The following is an 18,295-nucleotide window of genomic DNA, read 5'->3' as shown; positions in this document are numbered from 1 at the left end:
GCGTTTTTCAGTTCCTCCAGCCGGTCTCTCTGCCTCAGACTCCAGGTCTGCTCCTTCTTCAGCTCAGCTTTGAGATACTCAACCTGGTCTGACAGAGACTGGTTCTCTGTGGTCTCCATCTCCAGCTTGGTAGTGAGCTCCCTCAACCTCTCAGTCTGACAGGCAAGATCTTGCTCTGCCTGCTGGAGGTCAGCCATCAACTCCTCTCTGTGGTCCTGCTGTTGGTCCATTGTTTATCACTATCTGCTGATTCTTGTCTTTTCTTGAATATTCTTGTCGACGATTGTCCAAAGCTCTCTGTCTCTAAAGTCAGTGTGTTACCTACTGAGTCTAGAATGATTTCTGAAAGTGTTGGATGAGAGTGTCATGTCATACCTGTGATGCCTTTGATCATGCCAGAGGCTTAGCAAGATACCGTGGTAACCATTTCTCTACCATTGTTACCATGGTATAAACAAATATAAATATAATAGTCAATAAACAAATGCAATATATGAATACATTGTATAATATGTATCACTTTTTTATAGTATGATGAATATGAATAATTATCAGACAGACAATATTGGCAGACAAACTGCCAATATAACCTAAAAAAGGAAGCCCTACGTTGCCACATACAATGAAATGTTGTGACACGAATGGCTCTGGGCTGACTGTGGCTGGCTGCCCTCTGACCTACTAAAGTGTCCTTGAGCAATGTTTCTCATGATCATGAATGAACAGTTTAGCGTGATTGACCTCATCACGCATGAATTTCTTCTCTCCTCTGCTTCAGCAACAGGAGCAGTCTAACATCACTTCATTCTTCTCGTATCACATCAAAAACTTTATACATGGTTCTGACGATGTTGCTAGTAGTTATAGACTCTGCCTTTCCCACACGAACGCGCTCGTACCCGGACAGGATCCTGCTTATGTTGAACTCGCTTTGTAGTACAGACCTCTGGCTCACACAGAGCAGAGAAGCCACAGAGAGAGATACTTTTATCAGAGACATCAGATCAAATAACACACTGTGTAAATGTGCTCATGGGGTTTGTTGAATCTGTTATTTATTGGTAAGTGGGAGCTCATCTCTTTAAAAGCTTTAAGCTTCAAGCATTAATCCCAAGGATTCTAACAAATAGCAGACACACCTTCTGCACACGGCTGCAGGCCAGATATCAGTAGTTTGTTGAGCGAAGATCTGTCACAGTCAGATGTGAATGTTTCTGTGAGCTTTAAAAAAAGATCAGGACAAAACTCTGACAGTTGGGGGGGGGGGGGGGGGGTGTTGACTCCTTCAGCCATAAACCACATTATTCTCTACAACACAGCAATATGAATTTGCACCCATGTAAACCTCTTTAACAGAGTGAGCCTTCATGAGATTATGGACCATAATCATTGTGGGCATGTTAACACAGCCACCAAAATGTCAGTGATAAAGATGTGAAAGTGTGTACGTAAGAGCAGTGAAACATCTAGGAAAGACTTAACAGACCTTAGCTCCAAAAAAGATAAAAAACTGTATGAGATAATTTTAAGGGGGCATTGCAACTATATATTATCTCCTCATACAGATGTTGTGGCTGATTGTGTTAGCAAGCAGTTGCCTGTTCGCAAGCACGCACACAGACGAGCAACATTTAGATTCATATAGTCAATTATCAAATCCGACATTCACTCTCTCTTCAGCTCTGCTTTCTTCTTAACTCAAGTCCTCGCATAAACATCCGTCTCTGTAGCCTCTAAATGCTCCACTGTGTTCACCAGCTGGTTGCCGTCTTTGTCAGGCATCTGTGTGGAGGTGGACAGATAGGGCAACAGCTGGTTTATCAGAGAAAACTGCTGCCAGTGGTGTTTTTGGAAGCTGAAGAGAAAGATGTGACTGAACAAGGCAAAAAATGATCCCTTTTGCCTACACCACTTGATTGTCCATCTACTGTCCATAACAAAAATATTGATTAGTGCACGATTTTAACAATTTCTGCCAAATCCAAACTCACAAAAAATGCTTGTTCTTAAAATGAATTAGACAATTTCTATGCAACATTCTGGTTAAAATACACAATTTGGAAGCAATTGCGGAATTTGATTGAGATTACTAACAAAATCAAAATATTTGGGGTCAGAGATTTATAGGAAATTCCTATAAATAACTTTTAAATGACCATTTCTGCTTCAAAACAACAACAACCTCCAGCCTTTGTAGTAAAATTAGGTCACTTATCACTTTGCCCCCAGAGGAGAGGGGGACTTATTTGGGAGTCTTGTTGTAATTCCAACGGATTGTAGCTCTATGGCTCTGGAAGAAAGAATTCACAGCACCCAGCAAAGTAATCACCTGTGTCAGGGCTATTCAGAATACATTTTATAAACCCTATCGTATCAATCAGTACTTTAAATCTGCCCCTGATAGAAAAATGTTTTCTACTGTTTTGCGTGTGGTCCTGTCTGCTTGTTTGTCTGTTCTCCAACGTAACACCACTGACCGACTTGTCTGGCTGCCTGCAGGGTTTGTTTGGGGTGCGCTGCTGCTCTGTTAGTGCACCGTGCAGTGCTGGAGGTGACATAAGCATGCTTGGAACAACAGGCCTGCTATTCCCGCTACACACTCTGCTTAGTGGTGCCCTGGGCTGACCCCTGCCGAAGCATCCGCTCACTGTAAGCTTCAAACCAACTCCTGAGATGGTTGGATGGGGGGAGGGGTGGAGGCAGAGTTGACTGAAGCGCAAGGAAGTAAGAAGACTGAAAAAATATTGGGATAAGGATCCTGGGGGGAGAGGTTGACGTGTTAAGATGAATGTTTGAGAGCAAGTTGGAGAGAGAAGCGTGTGTGTGTGTGTGTGTGTGTGTGTGTGTGTGTGTGTGTGTGTGTGTGGGTGTGTGTGTGTGTGTGTGTGTGTGTGTGTGTGTGTGTGTGCGTGTGTGTGTGTGTGTGTGTGTGTGTGTGTGTGTGTGTGTATGTGTGTATGCTTACCTTGCTGGAGGCCTGTAGGATCTTGGAGCGGAAAGGCACGATGGCACACAGCACAGACAGGAACCAGAAGATGAAGAGGACCCCCGAAGACTGAACCCCGCGTAACCTCTCAAACTGGATCAGAAATGTGGCCAACAGCTGAGAGGGCGAAAGGGGGATATTGGGAAGGGGGGGATTCCGAGTTAGATTAGCCAAGACAGAATCACTGTGGGCATGTAAGGTAAAACATGGTCTGACTGGTTCAGTCTTTCCTGCTGACTGTTCCATAAAATGCACCTGGCTGCTTCAGGAGTTTTCTGGCTCGTCAGTGTCCTGACATAACCTTCAAGAGAGCTATACACTGCTCAAATACACTCAAGGCATTACCTGAATGCTTCTAGCCTTCCCTTATACTTTTGCTATTCTGCAATGACTGTTTTCATGTTTTGTTTGTCGTGTGGCCACACATACTTAATGCATATTGACTACAGACAGTTTATTTGTTTGTGACAGATCCACACACAGCAGAGCCAAAAAGTTTGTAAAATTACTGGAAGAGTGCAGCAAAGGTTTGAGGTACAATTCAAAATAAAGGTTTGACATCCATTGAGTTGAAATATAGTTTCGACCTACAGTATGTTGGGCGATGACTAGCAGCACAAGTCCACATTCTATAAAGAGAAAGGTGTAGTACATTTGGTACAGACCTAAACACGCCTCATACTCCACCGTTTTCACAGATCTCCATCTGAAAAAATCTAAATTAGTATCCATGGGAGCGTTAGTGGGGCCTGCCTGAAAGAGGAATGTTGCTCTCAGCAAAGCTTCCCTATCTAAACAGAGGGGTCTTATCTTTACTTCACTTGTGTCGGTTATTGAGTTTCACTGTGGAGAGGGATGCAAGTCCACAGTTTTCACATTCAAATGCTGAGGGCGAGAAAGTCTAGTGTAGACCTCAGTTTAACAAGAGACATATGAGCCCATTTGTGACATCACGGCTAGTTTGGAGCCAGTCACAGTCCAGTATAAAACAAGTGTGATGTGGAAACTTGAAGCCTCCAGGTCACATACCAGGGATATTGGACTAAGTTAAGTCAGTGCAGTCCAGAAATCTTAAAGTAATTGAATTTTTCTGTGGAAAAAAAAACACAAAACAAAACAGGTATGTATTTTTCTTAACACAAGCCTGTAATCAGTGTGATCGAGTGATGAAAATATTCAGTGCCACCATTTTTTAACTGTTAACTGCTTTTCACCTAAATTGTATCTTAAAAATGACTTTCATTCAGAGTTTCTTGACAGCAGTGATACCTGACAGACCTAAAAAAAAAATGTTTTGGTGGGACTGGATGTTATTGGACTGTGTCCCAGGATAACATCTCTTCACTGTGTGCTCTGAACCAGTCTGTTTGTATATGAAAATGTATTCCTATGTCAATTAACAATAAAATCAACATAGTGTACTATGTTGCTTTCAAGCCACCAATTATTCAAAAATGAGTTTCAGTCAGTGTCAGTGTTAAACTAAACCTCAGGGACACAGGTCCTTTAAAAAAAACTAAAAAGAAGCTTTTTCTCAGGAGGAGATGAACTATTTCGTAACAGTGTTCTGGATGGACATACAATATCCTCACCATGGTCATGCCGAGTACCAGCGGGGTGACAAAGTAGATGGGCGGATGGCTGATTCCCTGCCGCAGCTCGTGGAATGTCGAGAAGAGATCTGTCCAACACACTATCCATAACAACAAGCCAAACACCTGAGAGCGGATAGAGAGAAAAGAAAACAGACATGAAATATATAAAGTAAAAGAGATGATTAACTGGCTTCGAACCCATTAAACATGATATGGTGGGAGAGTGTTTTTGGCCTGGGCTCATTATTTGCTCAGTAGATGAGTTATGATGACACCTATAACATGATTCATTACCTTTCACAGCTAGTGAAGTATTGATCAAACCATTCATAACAGATGTGGAGGGTGCAGAGTGACCGATGAGGGAGAGATAAGCTATTTCAAAATGTGACTTTGGGCTCTGTTCAGTGATGACTGTTTTGTAGAAGGACATTTGGTGGCTTTCGGTCTTTGATTGACTATGTATGTATTTAGATGTGTGCAACTGTCCCTTAAAAGGTGGTTGAAATTCATGGCTGTCATCTGTGGCAGACCACTTTGAAACCACATATTGAAATATGCAGAGGATGACCACATGATGTAAGTTTTATCTTTCCCCTGCTCCTATTCACGGATGTGTGCATTATCCTGTTACAGATAACAGTTTATGCTCTGCATTCGATTTTGGGTGGGAAGTGCACACTGAAGTTTGATGACTTAATAAACAAATGAATTCCCCTCTCACCGTTTTGAACCTGTTCATGATGGACATCATGATGTAGCCCCTGTTGTTCATCTTGAGATAGAAGAGGTAGATAGGGCTCACTGCCCATAAGTAGATGCATGGCAGCCATGACAGGACAGATAGCTGGAAGCACTCTGGGAGATCGGGTCGATCTGTGTGGAGTGTCTGATTGGCTTCCTGCACAGACACACAAGATATGAAGAACATTGCGTTAGTGCACAAACCCACATTTCTTATCAGGCAACACCAAGCAGTGCTATCTGAACCTCTCCCACTGATAAAGAGTGACACACTATCTAAACAGTGGACAAGTGTGTCAGCCCACATCCACCAGCACACACACAAACACAAAAATTGTCATCAAACCAGATGTTTTCCTGCAATCTGTAAACACGTTGAAGCCATTTGCTTGTCTCTATGGTCGCAGCTACAGTTAAAAATTATGTAAAGTCCAGTTCTTGACTTCACTGACACCGATCGGTACAGGAATATAACTTTAAAAGACAAACAGCTTCTAACGCAACAACTAAGAAGGAAGTAAAAGGTCAGAGCAACAGTGGCTTGACAACAATCCTCAATCACCAGAAATGATCACTTGATTGTATCAACGGAAATCTGGTTCAAAAGCTGCAAGTCCTGTTTAGATTAAATGCGGTATGCACACACAAACTCCATTTGACAGTTTTCCAGTTCCCAATTAAGTGCAGACAGAGCTTCAAAGTTGGGGCACTGTTTTCCACCCAAATGAATTAAAGATAAAGAATAAAGACAGGTAGGTATTACAGCTATTTGCAAGGTGAAATTAAATGAAAGTGGCATAACTACACACACAACACACAAGGTTAAAGCATCTTTACAAATCCATACAGTGCAGCTGCACCGCTGTCACAGTTTTTTTTTTTAATTGAATTTAATCACCGTTCACAGAGAGGCAAGTCTCTGTCAGCAGCACAGAAAAAACTCTGTTCAGCTCTTGTTGTATTGGGGTGGCAGCACAAATCTCTGTGGCAGATATCTCAAAACGTCGGCAAATAAAATGTAAACAATCAATGAGTTGTTAAGGCATAGTCAGAGTTTTCATTCAAAACAGCAGAACTGCTTGTGGAATCTCCCAATGGCTTAAGGGAATGACTGTTTACGTTGCTCTCGAAAAGATCGGCTATTTCACAAAGAACAAACTGGACAAGTTTTAGAAGATCTGGAAATAGTTTTATGACTTCCTGGAGCGTAGTGATATGGGAACTCATATTTGGTCTGATGCATCTGATAATTAGATGTGTACACTAGTAGTGCTGCTTTCATGTGTGTTTTTTTGTTTTGTTGATTTTTATTTTTGTTTTTTATTTATTCATTTAAATTTATTTTATTGTATTTGTTTATTTTGTATTCTTTATATATATATATGTAGCATTGATGCATGTTGATATAAAGTTCTGTAAAAATTATGTTAAAATCAATAAAGATATGTTTTTAAAAAATATACATATATATATATATTTTGATGTGCCCTGACTCATGTACTTACATATTACGAAAATGAAACACTTCAGACAACTCTTGAAAATAGCCAGTGAAGGTTCACAAACTTCTGCAAGACAAACGTGCATGATTCATATTCTGATGTTGAGGAACAACTACTGACCACTGCCGGGGACATCCGGAGGAGGAAGGTAAACATGAATGACAGTGATTAATTGGCCCCGACATCGTGGTTATTATGCTCTCACAGACTAACACAGTTGAAGGCCCCCCCACAAATAGAATGAAGATAAACACAGCTGCCACTCTCCAGCCGCTCTCCATGAATCACCACACCCATCTGCTGAGGCACGTGTTTGTGTGTGGATGTGTGTGTGTGTGTGGATGTGTGTGGATGTGTGTGTGTGTGTGTGTGTGTGTGTGTGTTTGAGAGAGAGAGAAAGTGCTGTGGTAGTGAAGGGGTGAGTTGTAAGTGAGTCATTAACACACATGTTGAACTGGTGGCTTCATTACTCTTCTCAATAAAACCCAGCATACGTTTTCAGTCTTGAACACAAAAAGGATGCACTCGAGCTTTAAGAATGACTCAGCAGTAAAACCTAAATATGTCGCCATTCCATTGGCTTTTTAGCAAACTTGGCGTTCTTGTCCTTCCTGGCTATTTAAAGTGATGCAGAATTCTAAATGGAAAAAGGCTCTGATAGTGACAATATTGCACATCACTACTTATACCTGATGCAACTGCTAACCATAGTGATAAAGAACAGAGGGACTGCTGGTTTTTTGCATTGCAAATGTGTGCAAGGCACAACAACATACCCGCCCATCGTTCCAACATTTCTCGTTCCAGGGGTCACTGAGTGGCAGGAGAGCAGACGATAGTGCAATATTTGTGTTCACACTTTGTTTAACAAACATTACTATCTCACTCGGCACGAAGCAGAGTGGAGAAGGGTAAATTACAAATTTAAATGCATTCAGGTATCTGCGCTGCACACACTGGGGAAAACACAGTGAGTAAATACTGTGTTTAATGACTGACAGTACTGCACAAAGGGGTTTTCTTTGCTCACACACGTCACATTCATTCTTATCTTGGTGATAAAGGAAAAGGGTTGAAATTAGTTGCTACTATGGCGACTCACCTTTCACATTCACATGGCCACATAGATACTATGGGGAAAGTTTTGGTCCATTTGTCTGCAGACATCGTTGGAGATTGTTTGTGCTCGCTATGAATTAATGTGTCTTTTGCATAAAAATGCACTGATTGTGGCTTTAAAATGTGTAAGCTTTCCCATCCAATGTGAAACTGAAGATTGTGTACCAGCACATGGGAGCTTGCAGAGGCTTCTTGAAAAGCCCTGACTAAATGCAGAATATCATGCCTTTCAAGTTCACGGACTTTAAAGGCAGTTATAACTACACTTAAGTCCAGAAACCTGAGACTTCAACAAAAGGTGAGATGAAAAGTGTGAGGTGCTTTGCAGTAACAGCCAGCCAGCAGAGAAGGGACGATTGCTTCACTGAACTGGGAGGGAATAATTCTAAGAGTCTGAATAGTTCAATTACAACATGGAGCAGACTGCTAACCTACAGGTCTGGTATTTTCCAACTTTATGAGTCTCATCACTTAGGCCGTCAAAGGATATTCTTAATTCCATTATATAATCAGATAGTTACCAAATTGGACATTCTTAAGTGTGAAAATGAATATTCAGACTTTACCTTTTTCTACTATAGCTATGCAGATGACACTAACTCATTTGGTCCCTTTCACAATCTGAAACATGCACAAATCTCTGCTGACATTTCTCAGTGGATGTTGATGCACCGCCTGAAGCTCAATCTGGACAAGACCGGGATGCTTTTCCTCCTAGAGAAGGGGTCTCCAATCAACAACCTCTCCAGCCCCATTGAGAACTCAGTGGTGACCCTGGGTGTGACACTGGATGACCAGCCGTCCTTCGCTACCAACATCGCAGTGACGAACCGCTCCTGCAGATTCATCCTCCACATAATCAGGAGGATACGTCCGTTCCTCACTGAGAAGGCGACGCAGGTATTGGTGCAGGCTCTTGTCATCTTATGCATGGACTACTGCAACTCCTTCCTAGCTGGTCTGCCGACATGTGCCATTCGACCTCTGCAGCTCATCCAGAATGCAGCGGCCCGGTTGGTCTTCAACCTACCCAAGTTCTCACACACTACACCGCTTCTCTGCACTAGTGGTGGCTCGAATCCAATTCACGGCACTGGTATCCGCCTACTGCGCTACGAATGGCTCAGGCCCCCTAAATGCGCTGGTATCAGATCGCTACTTGGTATCAGCCAATACACAAAGTCCAGCTATTCGATTCTGTACCAGGAAGGGGAAATGAGAACGTCTCTAATTACCATGAAGGTAAACCGTGGCCTTTCTCTACAAAAGCTGAGCTTAACAACAAGCAGCTCTTCGTTAAAAACAAAGTCCAGAGATGCAATAGTCTCTCACTTGCCTCCAAACCATCAGGTGACAGTTTTATTCAAACTAAAGTCTTAAGGATTTCACACATGTATTCAAGATGTAACATAAATGAGCTCCACTGCATGAACTCCACTGAATCCACTAGATTGCTAGTCGATGGAGATTGTAACTGAACTTTTATCAGTTTGTTGTCTCAAGTAAACAAATCCAGGTTAAATCAAGGAAACACACTTCAGGCCAGGACTAACACAAGCTCACATGTCAGAGATTTATTTGTGTTATGCTAGCGGTGACTAATATAGCCTCAAGCCGCTGGCCTCGACTACAGACGAGGAGCAGCCAGCAGAGGTCTGTAAGATCAGTTCACTCACACAGCCTGGCTCGTATCGACAAGCCCACAGAGAATTATCACCACACTCTGCAGCGCCACGGATTGCTCTGTCTTAACCATGAACCACTATGATCAATCCCACTTTCTCTGGCAGTAGTTACTCTCAAGCAACAAAGCTGAAAATATCTGGTGAAACAAGTCAAACATCTCTCATCAGCCAGACCATCAACACTACAACGGAAGTTCGAGTGTAATGCAAAAGTGTACTGTCACCAACTTCTGTCTGTCAACATGCCAGGTACTGATCTGTGTGAAAAAAAGAAAAGAAAAAAGTGCTGACATCTCTACAGTAGCCAAACTTTGATCTAATCTCGGTGACAAAACCCATCTACATTTCCTGTGCCTGCTTCACAGTAAGAGTATTCTTGAGGTGCACTGATGGAACGCAGCAGCAGCAGAAGGTGCTCAGTTTGCATTACCAACTCTCTGTCATGGCAACGGTATCAACAGGGGTAGAGGGAAGCAGATCAGAGGAACACACCACATTACTGCGTCACACATAGACAGATGTTACACTTCTAAGGACCCGTCCACACCACAAGATATTTCGAAAACGATCTCCCCCCCCATTTTCCTCAGCAGGGGGGCCTGAAACTTCTCCGCAATGATGGATCATTGGAAAGACGCATCTAGCTGTAGAAACACTGTAGTACCTATTCCCGTCCTATATGTGGCGCTGTTTTCTGCTACAGAACTCCACCAAAAAAGAACACATATATACAAATACTCGTAGAAGAAGAAGCCAAACAACAACAACAGTACGAAGATGGCGAGTGAGAAGGGAAAAGTAGACTCCTTTGTTTGGTCCGATTCTGAGTGCGAACTGCTGTTCGCGACTCGCACTGGACTACAAGGCTACAAGCCTGTTGACCGCCATTGTTGTTGTTGTTGGAGATGCCACGGGCGAGGGGCGAGGGTCGAGGGTGGGGTGGGGCGATGACATCATCGTTTGCGTATCTGGCGTTCACATGAACTCAAATACACAAACGCAGGGGGGAGATTTATCTTCTCCACCCTGGGACCTGGATTCAAAAGAGTGCGTTTTCAGGCAGCGAAAACTCCGGGTGCGTCTGGACGGGAGGCCCATACGTGCAAGACTTCCGCATATTTACAACAAATTCGCATTCGTGTAGACCGGGCCTAAATGTCATATCTTAGAAGTGTATCACAACTGTTCAAAGTAATAATTTTTTTCTCTGCTTAGCTGCATTAACCAAAGTCTCGATTTAATGCAAGTTACATCATCACAACCCTTAATGCCATGTAATGGACCCGTGAAAATAATTTCGAAAAACAAACTCCTGAGATACTGCAACGACGTATATCTGTACCAGCTTCTGCAGGGAAATCAACAACTTGCTCCTGATGAAGCAGTTACCGTCGCTCAACACGCTTTCAGAAGTTGTGCAGGTGGTGTGGGGGTGACAGACTCCACTTATGCTTTCTAGTGTATTTAGAGGCTTGAAAAAATAAGATTGCAGCAGGCTGTCCATCTGTTCTCTGTTAGACTGAGAAGCTGTCGATTGGCGTGAATGCAGGGCTGAGAACAGTAAAGACTGCAGGGGGACAGGAACTGCTGCTGGCCATGTTTGCTTACACTCTGACATGGAAAACATTTGCAATGTTATTAATGGATCTGTGTTTCCATGGATTACCAGATACAACCGGAATGCCTCATGCAGATTGAAGCACAGACGTTCCTATTTTTGACAATTTCTCAGTGGAATATGCAGTTTTACCACTAAAAATGTGACAGAACACACAGGCACTGACGAAGTCTATTAAAACTTTGAAGAAAAAAAATCCTAGACCAGCCATGAGGGAACTTTCAAAAACAGGTTTGAAAGGGTTAAGAAGAACTGACTCATTCCACTAAGCAATTTTGAACAGAAAGTTGGCCTACTACACCTTTAAAGCAACATTTTATCACAGGGCCGAGGTCGTGAAACTCCATTCCTGCTTTTTTGCTGAGTCAGCAGTCTTTCAGTTCAGCAAACCATTACAAACATACTAGTGCAGACTCTACAGTGGTTCCAACTAAGTAACAATAACTACATTATTAAGATAACACACTTAACAAATGAACACTAACTAGAGTGCAACTTTCCCCATTGTCATCATGTGTGTGACTCAATAACATAAGTCAGTTTCTATTCTGCTTCAGATCTTCCAAACCCGCCCTAATGAAGACAAACTATTCCAGATTTGTATAACTCTTTGGAGATTGCACAGTCGGCGAGGACTCTCTTCCTCCTGCCTGGCTGTGCTTTCTCTCAACACACAACTGTAATCCAAGCTGCTGCTGACAGATTGAATTGCTGGTATCTAAAGCTGATGATAAACAGGCTTTAGATCAGCCTGTAAATGTGTGCCACACATTCTGTCTGCTTCTGCTACGGCTTCTTGTATCTATACATCTCATAACTTTTTTGATGGGACAAATCATAGTCAATACATGCGTTTTGATTTCATTACTTGAGTGTTGCAGTCCACATCAGGGTGAACAATGAATGGTCTTGCTTTAGCTTTGGTGAACACCTCAATAAAAACAGTAGTCCCTGTGCAGGAGGGTTGTGCCATATCGATTCATTTATTTTCCTAGATTGTGAATTTCATCAACGAAATTTAGCAACTTCAAAGCCACCATTTGCAAACATCATAATTCGCAGATGACCACACTGGCAACATTGTTGCCCAAGTCTTAAAAGCTTCCTTATTTTTGGCAATGGCTTCACATAGTTTAGGTGAAATAGATGTGTTGTATATGTTTGGATGTTTAAAAGTACAAAAAGTACAAAGAGCCACAATTATGATAAGTAAATCTGTTATTCTATGCAAATTAGAACCTGTGATATATAACGTGAAATACTATTATTATATAATGTAAGCTATGTAGAGGATAATATTATAATATTGTCAGTGGCGTTGTTCATACCTACACACTTACCTACCTACATACTCTATAAAGCAGGAGTTCACAAAAGAGTTTTGGTGTTCCTTTTCAGTCATTACTCTATATGGCCTAAAATGTATTCAACTGTGACTGTATTGTATCATTGGTGATCAATGGTATTATGAAATTAAATGATTATCACTATCAGGAATGACAGAAAATGTTTGTGTTTATTGTCGGACATGCCTTTGTGTGTTTTGGGAGGAGTAGCCTGCCCCATAATGTAGACTAATTGGATAATGTAATGTGATTTATTCACAGTGTTAGTCGTAACAACCATGCTGTTGTTCTGAGCTGTGAGGGAACTGTATTGCTGAGCAACCTTGAACTGAGCAATGAAGATATTTTGGGGGATTTTAGTTCTAATTAACGTACATTACTTCTTTTACAATAACAGACTCCTGAACTAAACGGTTGATCTTTCTTGCTGGACATTAAAACAACAGTGTTGGTCACCATATGTATTTAAAAAAAGGAAGAGATCAACTCAATTGCATCCCCTTTGGGAAAGACGGACCAAAATTTAGTCCGCCTAAAAGTCAGACCAAAAGAATAATGCTATTTTCACAGGATTGCTTGCAGTCTTTGACTCCGACGATATCGCCTCAGACAAGATAAAGTATGACGGATGGGGATGTTCATTTGGTGCATTCAAACTAGTGTAGAGAGCTGCACCTGAAGTTGGAGATGCTGGCAGTATTGGCATGATGATATTACAGTCTACAAGCCAATTGCTATCAAGTAAAGGTAGACACAGCTCACAAAGGTGAAGATGACGTACATATGACATATTAAATTCTTGCCTAAATAGCAATGTACAACAACAAATTAGCGGATCAAATGTAGACAATGTTATAAGACACTAATCTTGGTCCAGACGTTCAGGTGTGAAAAAGCCCTGAATTAATGCTGTTCAGTACCGAGTGTGTGTGTGTGTGTGTGTTTAATCAAAATATGACTGTCATATGACTGCTTAATCTTTGTCTGGGAAAAATGTGACACCGGTGACGATAACAAAAACGGTGAGCTCAAACTGAAGCAGAGAAAAAGCGAGAGCAATTCTACATTTTATAGGTACGAACATGATACTAGGAAGAACGGAGGAAATAAGGAGTTTCAAAGGTGACAGCCTCACCTTTGTGCAGAAAAGTGGAAGAGCAGCTTGGAGATGTTAGACACTGTGTCGCCGCCACTGCAATGGTCTTATATGACCTTTTCATTTTGTTTTCTGAGTCAACGTGGATGAGAAATATTTTTAAATCCCGTAACGGATTTAAAGCTGTGGACATAGTCTCAGCATTCAAAATCCAATGACTCCTGCTCCCTCCCCCTGCCTCTCCACTGCACCTCGCTTCCTCCTCCACAGCTCCCCCCAGCCCTCCCTGCCCGTGCATGTACCATGGCAACCGAAGCCAGGCAAGGTACGTAACATGACGTTCCCACTGGTAGGAAGCTAACCTGAAGCTAACACAGACTACTGTCCACATTGGTAGACTATTACACTTTTTTTTTAATTATCGTTGCCTCACGTTATAACCTGTGACTTTTTGTGAAAACAACATCGTCAGTGTATTTGAACGTGGTTTGTGAACCCTGTCGTTGCCTCTGTGGAGCCGCTCCGATGTTTACATCTGCTCGATCTGCTTCCTTCTTTATAGCTCGGTTTTGCTCGTGGTCTTTGTCGTATATGCAGTTTCTGGCAAAGGAGCCGGGCAGTTTTTTTTCGATGCTTGGCGTTTTCTCTGCCGCGCTGTTTTCAAACTAACTCTGCTTCTGCTGCGAGCTCCTCGTCGTGAAGACGTGAGCTTGGTCGTGACCGCGCGAGTGAGGCTGTGCACAGGTTCTGCAGCACTGCCCAGCTCGATGACTGACAGAGCATTTATAAGAGACAGTGCAATCACCATCATAGTATTTACACACTGCAAAGTTTGAAAATGTGTATGCTGTTGGATAAAAAAAAAAAGATCAAAATGGTCGGATCACAATTTTTTTATCTTGACCCTGTCAAAGTGAAGAAATTAAAGTGACAAAAATTGTATTTATTTATGTCTATCAGCATGTTACCAAAGTAAGAGGACTTCCATCAAGATGTGTCCAAAGTTAATTCTTTACATCCACCAACAAAGCTGTGACCAGTGGCGGGTGATGATTTTAAATGTAAAGCTAGAGATTCGGTTGTAGGTTACATACAAGAGCTTTTACAACAATTTTTTTATCTTGACCCTGTCAAAGTGAAGAAATTAAAGTGACAAAAATTGTATTTATTTATGTTTATCAGCATGTTACCAAAGTAAGAGGACTTCCATCAAGATGTGTCCAAAGTTAATTCTTTACATCCACCAACAAAGCTGTGACCAGTGGCGGGTGATGATTTTAAATGTAAAGCTAGAGATTCGGTTGTAGGTTACATACAAGAGCTTTTACAACAATTTTTTTATCTTGACCCTGTCAAAGTGAAGAAATTAAAGTGACAAAAATTGTATTTATTTATGTTTATCAGCATGTTACCAAAGTAAGAGGACTTCCATCAAGATGTGTCCAAAGTTAATTCTTTACATCCACCAACAAAGCTGTGACCAGTGGCGGGTGATGATTTTAAATGTAAAGCTAGAGATTCGGTTGTAGGTTACATACAAGAGCTTTTACAAACAATGAGATTGAAAATTAAGTCACTGACCAGGCCTCGTGTTTTTAACCTGACTCGCAGTGGACACGCACTGTTGAGTGCTGGGGGATTACAACTGCCTGCAGTTTGTTTGACGTGGACGTAAACAGCAGCAAATAGTTTAGGGTCACCTCAGATGGCCTTGAAAGAACACGCCAGACCTTGGTGTAATAACCGGTCAGAGGGAAATCAGGTGCCCAGTCTTAACCCTTTTTAAAACAACAAAGTGTCTCGGGGCTTTTGAGTTTGGTGCAAAGAGGGGTTTTCGTCGTGGCAGCGTGGGGAAAAAGCTTTGCAATCATACTCACATCATGCAAAACCTGAAAGAAATGACCTAAAAAAAGGCCTTAAAAAAGCATTTGCTGTTCTATACTAAACGATACGGCTGCTCAACACTTCGTACAGTGACTATACGATATCAAAAAGGGCATGACTCGATAAGGAATGTCTTTCAACCTCCAGGAAGCTGCCAAAGGAAAAAAGCAAGAAGCAAGGAAGGCTTTTACTTTGAGGTGGCCGCAGATGTAGAGCCATGTCATACAGACAAGCCGCTGAGGGGGGTTTTCAACAGTGCGTATGATTGTACACTGAACATGCTGAATATTCTGGCAAATGTTACGAGTTTATCTGATGTTATAGTTAATAAGTTATATTGGAAACAGATTGGCTTTCATAACACACAAAACAATCTGTTTTATTATATTCTCTTTTATTTGCAGCGCAAACAAGAAGAAAAAAAAAGAAACTGACACAATTAAGCCTTTGATTCTCTCACGGTGTGTTTGTGTATGTGTGTGGGTGTGTGTGAGGACCACTGATTTATCACCCAAGCAACTTTCATACAGAGACTTCCCCACAGACACACTGACACAAAAGTCGACTTCAAGGAAGAATCTGTGACCCTCTCGTGACAAGCATCCGCGCTCTCAAGACTGGCACAGTCTGGATAAATAAAAATCACAGATCTGAATTTGACAGCGTTAGATGTGCTTATTATATATATAGGTGCTCCTGTTGCGGCTTACGACAGTAGGAATACACACCTGCAACAGGCCGGTGTGGTGCCAAAAAGTGATCGTCTACCAGAAAATGATTCTATCTGGATCAAACTCTCATAACGGGCATATATACACAACTTTATGTCCGTAGTAATATCAAAGATATGTCTTTGTGAAACTTTATCGTTTCTTAACAGAATAAACACAATTGTGTCCAAGTTTTGCCGTTTATAGCGTAATCAGAGATGGTTTGCTCACAGGAAATATGACTCCTATTGCTTTTAAGGTTTGTATGCATTTGTCTGTCTAATATTACTACATTGTTATTAACATGATGATATATGGTAATGGTTATGTTATAAAATAAAGAAATTATTGCAATTATCCTGAAAACTGCATTATTTAGCTTACTCTGTCTTTTACTGATTATAACCTATGCCGTTTTTCACCAGTTGAAATACCTTTAAAAGGGCCATACAACCCATACATTTCCGCGCTAAAACACTGGAAGCTTATTTAAGGACCGTCAATTTTGATTGACACAATAGCAGTGGTTTGTCATGCTGAGTCAAAAATATTAGTGAAGATTATGCAACAACAAAAAAGAACTAAACGGATTCCACGTAGCACATTTATTTGAATTTATTATGTGTTATTTATCTATTTTACATAAATATATTAAAATAAAAAATATGGATTCCACGTCATCTGACCCAGTGACTCCAAACCAGCGTCAAATTGTAGTATTGGACTGGACTCATAAGACACTGCTTCTTTTACTGTATTTGAGCGCTGCCTCTATTTTATATGAATATTGATATGGAAAAAATTGTGGTTTTCTTTCAATAGCTTCCATGTCATGTGACCCCGTGACTCCAAACCAGTGTCAACTTTTGGTATCAGACTTGACCAATAAAACACACCTCCTTCTATTCTACTTGAGTGCGGTCAATATTTTATAACGATATTATCATGTTATCACTGCCGCCTGTGCGATAGCTTTGATGATGCTTTAGGGACCTGGCTACTGTGACTGGGAGACGTTTACGGACCTCATCGTGTCGGAAATGGAGCGCGAGGTCAAAAAACGTTCACATTTGGACCGAACTTAATGTTCTTCCTCGACGACGGGACAAACAGCGGTCCCTTCGTTGCGCGGCATTGGCGCATCGACGTGACAACTAACGGGAGCGTGTTGGCGCGGCAGTTAAAGGTGGGGGTATTCACAGTGGGTCCGTCGCTGTACTTCTGGACGGCCGCCCCGGAAAGAACGCAAAAAGTCGGATAGTACGCGAAGTAAACACGCGGCCAATGGAGTTACGGTATCTTGTGACACACACACGCGCACACGGCGGTCAAACAAACTACCGGAGCTGGGTACGGGAGACCGGTTGACGTGAACGTACTCACCCAAAAGGGCAGCTCTGGTCCGCACAGCCACTCCATCTCTGTCGCGGGCGGGACACCCGGCAACAACCGGAGAGCTCCTTATCCCCGATAAAAAAAGAAAGAAAGAAAGAAAGTCGAGCCCTTTCCTGCCGAGCGGCGCTCCCGTTTGCTTCGCGTGAAAAAGGGACGCTCGCTGCCAGTCACATGCCAAACCGGCAGGTACGTGTCGCGGAGGCGTCTCGGTGATCTGCGTCCTGCCCCACCGGGACAGCGTGGACCGGCCTGTGTCGGGAAGCGCTCTGCCGAGAGAAGAAAGGCGAAAGCATCCGGAGCCTGCGAGGAATTATCCCTAATCGGAGGTTTGTGTCGTGGGAGGGGAAGGCAAGGGCGTCTCTGCTCGCCAGACTCCGCCCACGTCACCCCCACAACATCATTCATGGCGCGGGCGTGCTGAGTCACGTCGCCGGTGTGTAGAGGTGAGGAAATGAAGGACCTACAGGTAAACGTGGTCTCAGGTGCGCTTTTGGTGGACCTCACTCTGGACACATCTACTAAGGGTCAGAGGGGCAGATAGTTAAGTAAATATACATGTATATTTATGTATATTTATATGTGTGTGTGTGTGTGTGTATATATATGTATATATAC

At 42.2% G+C, this 18,295-nt stretch overlaps 1 protein-coding gene across 6 annotated transcripts in view; it reads right to left on the bottom strand.

The window, feature by feature from the left end:
* The window catches only part of abcc3 (ATP-binding cassette, sub-family C (CFTR/MRP), member 3), a 47,422-nt gene extending 29,437 nt beyond the window's left edge, over positions 1-17,985 (bottom strand). For 2 of the 6 annotated variants that reach the window (XM_035612703.2, XM_047327577.1), the window contains exons 1-4: positions 17,669-17,984; positions 5,306-5,482; positions 4,579-4,704; positions 2,966-3,103 (exon numbers count right to left, since the gene is read on the bottom strand). In XM_035612703.2, the coding sequence (XP_035468596.2) occupies positions 2,966-3,103; positions 4,579-4,704; positions 5,306-5,482; positions 17,669-17,704 (477 nt within the window). In that variant the 5' untranslated portion in view covers positions 17,705-17,984. Of the gene's footprint in view, positions 1-2,965; positions 3,104-4,578; positions 4,705-5,305; positions 5,483-17,668 lie in introns of all 6 variants that reach the window. The other 4 variants (XM_047327576.1, XM_035612705.2, XM_047327575.1 and 1 more) reach the window with 4 other exon arrangements.
* Between the last annotated feature and the right edge of the window lie 310 nt (positions 17,986-18,295).

This window comes from Scophthalmus maximus, chromosome 16 (assembly GCF_022379125.1).
Source record: "Scophthalmus maximus strain ysfricsl-2021 chromosome 16, ASM2237912v1, whole genome shotgun sequence".
NCBI classification, from domain to species: domain Eukaryota; kingdom Metazoa; phylum Chordata; class Actinopteri; order Pleuronectiformes; family Scophthalmidae; genus Scophthalmus; species Scophthalmus maximus.
This window is presented reverse-complemented; position numbering and strand designations above follow the sequence as displayed.